Here is a 9,530-nt window from a genome sequence, read left to right on the forward strand (position 1 = left end):
CAGTATCTTACTCTGTTGCTTAAGTTGGAGTGCAGTGGCACGATCATAGCTCACTGTAGCCTCAAACTCCCAGGCTCAGGTGACTCTCCTGACTCAGCCTCCTGAGTAGCTGGGACTACAGGTGTGCACCACCACACCTGGCTAATTTGGGGATTTTTTGTAGAGATGAAGTCTCACTATGTTTCCCAGGCTGCACCCCAATTTTTAGCAGCCTCTTTTCATATTTATATAAAGGCAAAATAGGATTTGACATACAAAATTAAAACATTACAGAAACTTAATGAAAATGACTCCTGTTACCCCACCTCAGCCCCTCATAGACAACCACCACTAAGAGTTTGGTCTATATTTTTCCCTCTCTCTTTCCCTCCTACTTAACATTGTAAATGTTTTAAAAATTTGGGACAGGATCTCACTCTCATTGATCAGGCTGGAGTGCAGTGGGGCAAACATAGCTTACTGAAGCCTCAACCTCCTGGGCTCAGACAATCCTCCTGCCTCAGCCTCCTGAGTAGCTGGGACTACAGGTGTGAGTGATCATGCCTGGATAATTTTTAATTTTGTGTGTGTGTGTGTGTGCAGAGACAGGGTCTTTCCATGTTGCCCAGACTGGTCTTGAACTCCTGGGCTCAAGCAATCCTCCTGCCTCTGCCTCCCAAAGTGCTGGGATTACAGGCAGAAACCACCAAACCCAGCAACATGGTAAATTTTTAATAAAAACATTACACCTGTTCATACTGTCTTTTCTGGGTATGTGCATATGTTCATTCTATTTTACAACTTATCCTTTTTTCACTTTTGCACAACTTTCTATGGTAGCTTATAGAGACTTAATTCATTCTTTTTTTTGAGATGGAGTCTCTCCCTGTCACTCAGGCTGGAGTGCAGTGGTGTGATTTTGGCTCATTGCAACCTCCGCCTCCTGGGTTCAAGTGATTCTCCTGCCTCAGCCTCCCGAGTAGCTGGGATTACAGGCATGCCACCACACCCAGCTAATTTTTTGTATCTTTAGTAGAGACAGGGTTTCACCATGTTGGCCAGGCTGGTCTCAAACTCCTGACTTCATGATCCATCAACGTTAGCCTCTCAAAGTGCTGGGATTACAGGTGTAAGCCACTGTGCCTGGCCCAATTCATTCATTTTAATATTAGTTTATAATTTTGCTTTGTACCATAATTTACCAACAGACTTTTTTTTTTTTTTTTGAGACAAGGTCTCCTCTGTCATCCAGACTGAGTGCAGTGGCATGATTACGGTTCACTGCAGCCTTGACCTCCCAGGCTCTAGCAATTCTCTCACCTCAGCCTCCTGATAGCTGGGACTACAGGCACGCACTGCCATGCCCAGCTATTTCTCTTTTTTTTTTTGTAGAGGTGGGGTCCCACTATACTGCATGGTGGCGTGTGCCTGTAGTCCTAGCTACTCGGGAGGCTGAGGTTGCAGTGAGCTATGATCAAGCCACTCTTCTTTAGCCTGGGCCACAGGGTGTGACTCTATCTTAAAACAAAAAACAAATCAAAAGGTATGAACATTTTGTTTTAAAACGTATTGGCAAATCACCCTCCAAACACTTGTTCCAGTTTATTGTCCCAGTTTATGTGAATGCCTATTTCCTCACATCTCTGTCAACCAGGGGTATTATCATTAAAAAAAATCTTTTGAACTTGAATGAGGCTAGACATCTCTTCATATTCTTATTATCCATCTATATTCTTCTGTGAATAATTTATTCATCTCCTTTGCCTATTTGTTATTGAGGTGTACTTTTGGCTAGTGGATTACTCAGTGGATTTTTTTTTTTTGAGACAGAGTCTCTCTCTGCTGCCCAGGCTTGAGTACAGTGGCATGATCTCAGCTCACTGCAATCTCCACCTCCTGAGTTCAAGCTATTCTCTTGCCTCAGCCTCCTAAGTAGCTGGGATTACAGGCAACCACCATTATGCCTGGCTAATTTTTATATTTTTGTAGAGATGAAGTTTCACCACATTGATCAGGCTGGTCTCTAACTCTTGACCTCAGGTGATCTGCCCACCTTGGCCTCCCAAAGTGATAGGATTACAGGAGTAAGCCACTGTGCCTGGCCACTCAGTGAATTCTTATTGGACAATAATGATTGGCTTGATTGAAAAAAACCAAATGCCTGGCAGCCTGTGTGCCAAACTGCTAACACTGTGTACCTCTAGGGAGCAAAACTGTGGGAAATGAGGAGAATACTTTCATTTTTATTTTATATCATGAGGTATCGTTTGGATTTTTACAATGAACTTGCATTTCTTTTGTAATGAAGAAAATAATACAGAGGAAACAACAACTAAACCTTGGCCTGGATTCTCATTGGCTGGAAATTCATGTTGGATGCAAGTGTTTATTGATAACAAGTTATTTTTTGGTTTATATGCAAAAAAATGTTTATTGAATGACTCCTATTTGGCTGGCACTGCCTAGGCACTTTCACAGATATTTTACCCTAATCCTCACAACAGCCCTGTGAGGTAAGAATTGGTCCAAGTAAACGGAGGCCTTGAGTGGGAGATTATTGCTTGATGTACTTCTATTTGCCACACATTTTCATTGGCAAGAGGTTCTTACTGGCTGGTGATTCACTGGTCAAGAGTTCTCATTGGCCAGGAGTTCCTATTTGCTGCTGTAAGATTCAAATAATCAAAATACTAGAATTTTTCCCCCACAGGAATGATGGGACCAGTGGCATAAGAGTGAAGAAGGAGAGAGTCACTGGGTCTCTCCCTTTGAAGCACCATTTGAGTTTGCATTGGTCAGCCCCGCACAGGTGGGCGGGATGAGGTGGTAGAGGAGGAGACGCAGTGGCTATAAGTCTTCTCGCTTCCGTAGGATGAGCTTCCTCACAAGTGCTGTGATCTGGGGTCTGATCTCCTCCACTGACACGGTTGGGTCCCAAGCCCCTACTACCTTTCCATCTGGGGATACAAGGTATTTCCAGAAGTTCCAGGTGGGCTCCTTCCCAGAAGTCTCTAGAGAAAAAGGAAGAAGGAAAGCAAAGTGTGCTAGCCTGTGTACCCTCTCCTGGAACTTCACTCTCAGTGTCCATCTTTCCCTAGTGGCAGCTAATCCTGATGCCCAGTCCACACTGCAGACCACTCCAACCAGAATCTCTGCAGATGAGGCTCAGGCATCAGCATTTTTCAAAAGATCTCTGGGAGATTCCAATATGGGCCAAGATTGAGAATGACTGCTTTAGGATTCTGTGATGTGTCTGATAAAGTGGTATCAAATCCTCCTTTATTAATGACCTCCAACTACTGAATAGTCTACACCCTATTCTCTAATTCAGTTTTAATGGTTTCCAAATGTGAGTCTGTGGACTGGTTGCATCAGAATCACTGGGGGGCAGGGGAGTGCTTAAAATAAGATTCTTGGACCCTACTTCAGTAGGTCTCAGGCTTGTGCATTTTTAAGAGCTCCCCAGGTGCTTCTAAAAGCAAGTCCAGGTTTGATCTATAACTGCGCGAACTGGGAAGGAACTAATAAAAGAACACAGAGAAGAAAACAAACATTAGGACTGACCCACAGAGCAAAATGCAAACCTGCCTCTGTAAGGGACCTTTTGTTTGCTGCACTGTTGCTTCTCATTTACTCCTCCAGGTGAATGGGTTGCAGGGTGGGGTGGTGGTAAGGGATACAAAGGCCGCTGGAAGCATGGAGTGAGAAAAGGCAAAAATAGGGCCTCCAAAGGAAGAGAAGGCCTGAGGGAAGAAACAGGGTCATAACGACAAGCTTAGCCCATGACCCCATTCTATGGCTCTGAGGCTTCTGCAGCTGGAGAAGGGATCTATTTCTCAAATATTAAGATCTGGTATTTTAGCTCAGAAGGTCTCCCTCCATGGCCTAAGACTCCACCGCTGACCAAGGGTGGAGATGCCTGTCCGCCATCTTGGTCAGCTTTCTCCAGGCAAGTGGCATCCTCTGTCTATGCCTTGGTTTCTCCATCAGAAGTCCATAAACTCATCTAATTCACAGTGACTCAAATGTCTCCTTTTAGGAGCCCCTGAATGTGAAAACAAACAGGATCCCTTCTGAGGGAGAAGTGAGAGGCAGCAGGTATAGAGATATTCTTAGGCAGGAATACCCCTCAGCTTGTACCTGCCTTCACTTTCCTCAAAGATTAGTGCTGGAGTAAAGCATCAGTCCACCTGAGAGGGTCAGGAAGGGGAAGGGGCCCCAGGTCACCCAGCCAGCCGGTGGCTTCTGCTGCCCAAGGAGCCATGGCCTCAGCCAGCTGAGGGAGGTGTGAGGGGATGAAGAGACCAGGACTCACGGGCCAGGTACTTGAAGGCAGGGTGGGCACCAGTACCAGTGACTGCAATCTTGCTAAACATGGGAAATGAGACACTGTAGGTACGGCGGGCAAAGCTCTCAATCTCCTTGTTGCTGTCAGGCTCCTGTTGGCCAAACTGGTTGCAGGGGAAGGCAAGCACGTTGAAGTGGTGGGGACCCAGGTCCCGCTGCAGCTGCTGCAGGGCTCGGTAGTGCTGATCTGTGAAGCCGCACTCGCTGGCCACATTCACCACCAGAGACACCTGTATGACAGAAACAAAACAAAACAGAGCCCAGACAACCCAGTGAAGAGGCATGAACCTGTACGTGCCCTGACACATCCACATATGTGACTCCCTCAACAGTTAATACTGCCTCACACATACAAGAACACAGTGTACACATATGTAAATGTGTGTCCAGTGCTCTCACACATACACAGACAGGCACATATGAAATCAAACATTCAGGGGCTTACAAATGTATGCACACATACAGGAACATCTGTGAACGTATGTTCACCGATAATAATACACATAAATAGGTACGCACATGCGCCACAATACAAACATATATGAGCAAACACCACACATACACCCCCCCACGCACAGCACATCCACAGATAGAGGCACATATACTGGTGAATACATGCTGAGAGCTGATAAGAGGGGTTACAAAGGCAGACCTGGGCTCAATTTTTGGCTCAGTCAGCTAGCACTCGCCACTTAGCATTGTGGTTGCCTATATATGTGTCAGTCTCCCTTCTAGAATGTGACCCTATGGAGGGAAGGAGCTATGTCCACTTCATCTCTGGGCCTGGCATATGGAAAAGTTTTCAGTGTCAGCTGAATGAGTAAGTGTGCACATAAACACAAACACCTGCATGGGAACATAGACAGGTTTTCTTGAGAAAAGAACCCTTGAAACCCCAGGGCAATCCCTTTTTGTCCCCTTCCTCTCCAGTGAATCAATACCACTTTTTTTGTTTTTTTGAGACAAGGTCTCTAGCTGGAGCAATGGCATGATCATAACAGGACATCCCCCCAACAGTTTGCAGTCTCAAGCTCCTGAGCTAAAGTGATCCTCCCGCCTCATCCTCCCAAATAGCTAGGACTACAGGCACGTGCATCACACCTGGCTAATTTTTAAATTTTTACTTTTGGTAGAGACAGGTCTCTCCATGTTGCCCAGGCTGGACTCAAACTCTTGCCCTCAGGCAATCCTATCAATTCAGCCTCCCAAAGTACTAGGATTACAGTTATGAACCACCATGTCTAGCCTACCACTTTCTTTGATCACTAGACTAATTCCTAAATTTATTAAAGCCTTTAGGCAATAAATATAAAGCTGGCTAATGGAACTTGATTATAATACTGCAATTAGAATTTTGGCTCCGATGCTATGTTTTCAGCTTCTTGCTATATATTATTAAAGGATTTTAAACCTTCCCCTGTGCCGGGCAGCCTAGTCCTATCTTCCTTTCTCATCCAAACCACTACTGACATTTGGGTCAGGTAATTCTTTGTTGTTCGGGGGATGTCCTATTTATTCATTGTCAGATGTTTGGCAGCACCCCTAGCCTCTACCCACTAGAGGCCTAGTCTTTTTTTTTTTTTTTTTTTGAGACCGAGTTTTGCTCGTTACCCAGGCTGGAGTGCAATGGCACTATCTCGGCTCACCACAACCTCTGCCTCCTGGGTTCAGGCAATTCTCCTGCCTCAGCCTCCTGAGTAGCTGGGATTACAGGCATGCGCCACCATGCCCAGCTAATTTTTTGTATTTTTAGTAGAGACGGGGTTTCACCATGTTGACCAGGTTGGTCTCAATCTCTCGGCCTCGTGATCCACCCGCCTTGGCCTCCCAAAGTGCTGGGATTACAGGCTTGAGCCACCGTGCCCGGCCCAGATGCCTAGTCTTGACAATCAAAAATGTCTCCAGGCATTGCCAATTGTGCCCTAAAGGGAAAAATCACCCCTAGCTGAGAACCACTGGGCTAGATGACTGAACCACTGAGCTGTACATTGGCACCCTACCTCCGCCAGGTGAGAAAGGATCAGGCATGGGCCTGGGGCCACTGGCAATTAGAACAACCTCCTCAGTCTGAGGTCAGCATACACCATACTCTGCCTGGAATGGTGAGAAACTAGGACTCATAAGTCTCTTCCTTCTTTTTTTCCTTCCTTTTTCCCCCCTGCTGGATCCCTGGGCAATGAGAAAATTAAAGCTTGCTTTTATTTTTTGAGATGGAGTCTTGCTCTGTCACCCAGGCTGGAGTACAGTGGCGCGATCTTGGCTCACTGCAACCTCTGCCTCTCCTGCCTTGGCCTCCTGAGTAGCTGGGATTACAGGTGCACATGCCACCATGCCTGGCTAATTTTTGTATATTTTTAGTAGAGACGGGTGTTCACCATGTTGGCCAGGCTGATCTCAAACTCCTGACCTTGTGATCTGCCTGCCTCGGCCTCCCAAAATGCTGGGATTACAGGTGTGAGCCACCATGCCTGGCCAAAGCTTGCTTATTTTTAACTCACACCTTGCATATCTGCCCATATCTTTAGACGGGGGAAAATCTGGCTTCTAGGTCCATCCCTGAAACCAAAAATCTTGGTCCTTAGAATCCAAAACACAGACAGAATCACCCAAGTACACACAGTTAATTTTCATATATACATATACAAGCACAGACAGACTCAAATTTGTACACAGAAGAAACAAACTATTCACAAACACACACACACACACACACACACACACACTCTCTCTACACTTAGGCCTACCAGTACATGCATAACCCCACACATTCCGAAATGGTCACTCATTCATCCATACTGATCTAAATGACTATGGTCTCAATTAGCCTGAAGGCATCAACCATGTCAATCTTGCCCATGGCTATGTCACTAAATCTGGACCCAGTGTCAGACATATAGTAGGAGCCAGGAAATGTCTGCCAGTGAAGGAAGGAGCATATTGCCCTAGCAGCAGGCCTAGCTTGGGTTAACTCAGCACCAGTTACAGCTTCTCTGGATTTACGGTTCCCTGGTTTACCGCTGAACTTGGCAACTAAGGGCATAGACGCTGGAGCTGGACTGTCTGGGTTCATATTCTAATTCTCTTACTAGCTGTGTGACCTTGTTCTATTTTTGTCTTAACCCTTATTACCACTGGGAATTACCTTGTGCATTTCTCAGTTCTTATTTATTGTCTCTTCTCCTGACCCCATGTAAGCTCCATTAAAGTGGAAATGTATCTGTTTTATTCACCAATGTATCCCCAGGGCCTGGCCTAGTATCTGCTTAGTATACAGTAGGTGCTCTGCTTGACTACCTGGGGCTCTCTGGTGAGTTTCCCTAGAGAGAATGGGAGGCCTGAATTGAAACTGGCTCTGTTCTTGGTTCTTTTCCCTGAGTTCTGAATGAGGTTCCTGCTGGGATCCACCAAACACAGATGCAAAGCACTCTACAGTTTACTAAGTGTACCTACACTGTTAGCTTATTTGAAACTCATGACACTGTGGGGGACAGTCAGGACAGGGATTACTGCCCCCAGCACTCCCAGCATAATCGAAAATTTCAAGGTTTATATAGTACTGCCTTCACTAAAGATGGTGTTGCTCCCAGGAGAATGCTGACATCCATTTTTGTGTGGTTCATCCAAAACTGGATGCTGGCCCACCTGTTCATTAGAGTGCAACTCCCCAGCCATCTCACCCGAGTCCCCAGGTCCATCCTGAGGAGGCCCACTCTGGGAGTTCTTCACTGCACATAATGTGACATGCAGGCCTCTCAGTGTAGCGTTCAAGGTCCTGCCTGGTCCCTTGCTAACCTTTTCAGCCTCATCTTCCGCCACTCTTAGCCTCCAGCTTTAGACTCTTTCAAGCACAACAGCTGAAACTCCTGGCCTCACCACTCCCCACCCTTCTTGCTGTTTGCTTATTAGTCTGGGTAAAATCCACTTGTGTTCAAAGACTCAACCCAGACACCCTTCCTCTCCGAAATCCTCTCTGAACTTAGATTCCCTCTTGGTAAGGAGGGGTCAATTAGCCTAGATGACTCTTCAATCTCTCCCTCTCAGCTGCCATCTAAGTAAGGACTTGGCCTGGAGAGGACTCCGGATGGAGGGCAGTGGCGGTGGAGTTCTCTTCCAGGCTCCGTCTTTCTGGTGTAGTGTGACCTCCTGCGAATGCCTGCCCTCTCCGGGCCTTTGTGCCCTCTCCTGGCCTTTGTGCCCTCTCCCAAGGATGATCCGCCTGAGGTCTCCGTGCATTTGAAATGACTCCTTCTGCCCTGCACATCCATCTCCACAGTGTTCCTCACCGGACTCCGAATCAGCCACTCCCCGTTCCAGATGCGGAAAGTGGGGACGGCAGAGAGCAAGGCCGTAAGATGCTACAGTTACTTTTTCCACCCGTGAGTGGCAAAGGCTGGGCAGTGGTACCCGGCCTCCCGGCGAAGGTGTGGACTCCGCTGCCCAAAAGTGCCCGTAGCGAAGTGGGCTAGGACTGCGAGCGTTTCGGGTTCCTCCGCGCCAGGGCCGTGCCACGTAGCCGCGGGGCGGGCCGGGCGCGGGATGGGAGCGCCGTGCCGGGGGTCACAGCTGAGTGGGGCGGGGGCCGGGGTCTGGCGGCCGCGCGGCCGGGGCGGCCTCGGAGCCACCCGGCTCAGGGGTCCGGGCTGTAACCCCCCCCCCTCCACGCCCCGCAGGCCCCACCAGGGTGAGGCTGGGCCGCGCGACGCCGCCAGACCCCGCGCACTCACCGAGCCGCGGTACTTCTCCAGCGACACCAGTTTGCCCCGGATGTTGACCGCCTTGAAGTCGTAGAAGTCTTGCTCCCGCTGCGCGCAGGCCGCGGCCCACAGGAGCAGCCACGCCGCCACCGTCGCCACCACCACCATGGCTCGCTCCCGGGGTGGCGACGTCGCGAGGGCTAAGACGGGGCGGGCAGACCCTGCGCGAGGGGTGGGAGGAGGCAGCAACGGCGCCGCTCGGCCCGCGAGGCAGGACGCACCTCCTTCTCGTTCTCCGCAGGCGGTGGATGATTGGCTCTGGGCCTCAGTTTCCCCGTCTGTCCTGGGGCAGCGCCCTCCTGTACCGGACCTCAGAGCCAGGGTTTCAGGATTCTGTCCCCTGAGACCAGAGTTCGTTTCAGTGAGCCTCCCTCTTGTCCCAGGATGCAGAGACTTGGCAGGGACAGGGAGACAAAAATCTGTCTGAGAGCTCAGCTTTTCATTCGTGCA

General features: G+C 48.6%; 1 protein-coding gene across 2 annotated transcripts; it reads right to left on the reverse strand.

The window, feature by feature from the left end:
• Nucleotides 1–2,382: 2,382 nt before the first annotated feature.
• Nucleotides 2,383–9,227, reverse strand: GPX7 (glutathione peroxidase 7). 2 transcript variants are annotated; one of them, XM_035251469.3, is made up of 4 exons: nucleotides 9,051–9,227; nucleotides 4,295–4,556; nucleotides 3,568–3,667; nucleotides 2,383–2,990 (listed from the first exon to the last, which is right to left on the reverse strand). In XM_035251469.3, the coding sequence occupies exons 1-3, from the start codon at nucleotides 9,186–9,188 to the stop codon at nucleotides 3,606–3,608; spliced, it is 462 nt and encodes a 153-aa protein (XP_035107360.2). In that variant the 5' UTR covers nucleotides 9,189–9,227; the 3' UTR covers nucleotides 2,383–2,990; nucleotides 3,568–3,605. The 2 variants fall into 2 exon arrangements, with proteins under 2 accessions (XP_035107360.2, XP_002750881.2); XM_002750835.7 differs by lacking the exon at nucleotides 3,568–3,667.
• Between the last annotated feature and the right edge of the window lie 303 nt (nucleotides 9,228–9,530).

This window comes from Callithrix jacchus, chromosome 7 (genome assembly GCF_049354715.1).
Source record: "Callithrix jacchus isolate 240 chromosome 7, calJac240_pri, whole genome shotgun sequence".
Taxonomy (NCBI): Eukaryota; Metazoa; Chordata; class Mammalia; order Primates; family Cebidae; genus Callithrix; species Callithrix jacchus.

Coding starts and splice junctions, on each gene's coding strand:
- GPX7 (XM_002750835.7), bottom strand. CDS start 9,188: ATGGTGGTGGTGGCGACGGTGGCGGCGTGGCTGCTCCTGTGGGCCGCG. Junction 4,557..9,050: donor TGGAGAAGTACCGCGGCTCG/GTGAGTGCGCGG, acceptor TCTGTCATACAG/GTGTCTCTGGTGGTGAATGT. Junction 2,991..4,294: donor TGCCTTCAAGTACCTGGCCC/GTGAGTCCTGGT, acceptor CTTTTTCTCTAG/AGACTTCTGGGAAGGAGCCC.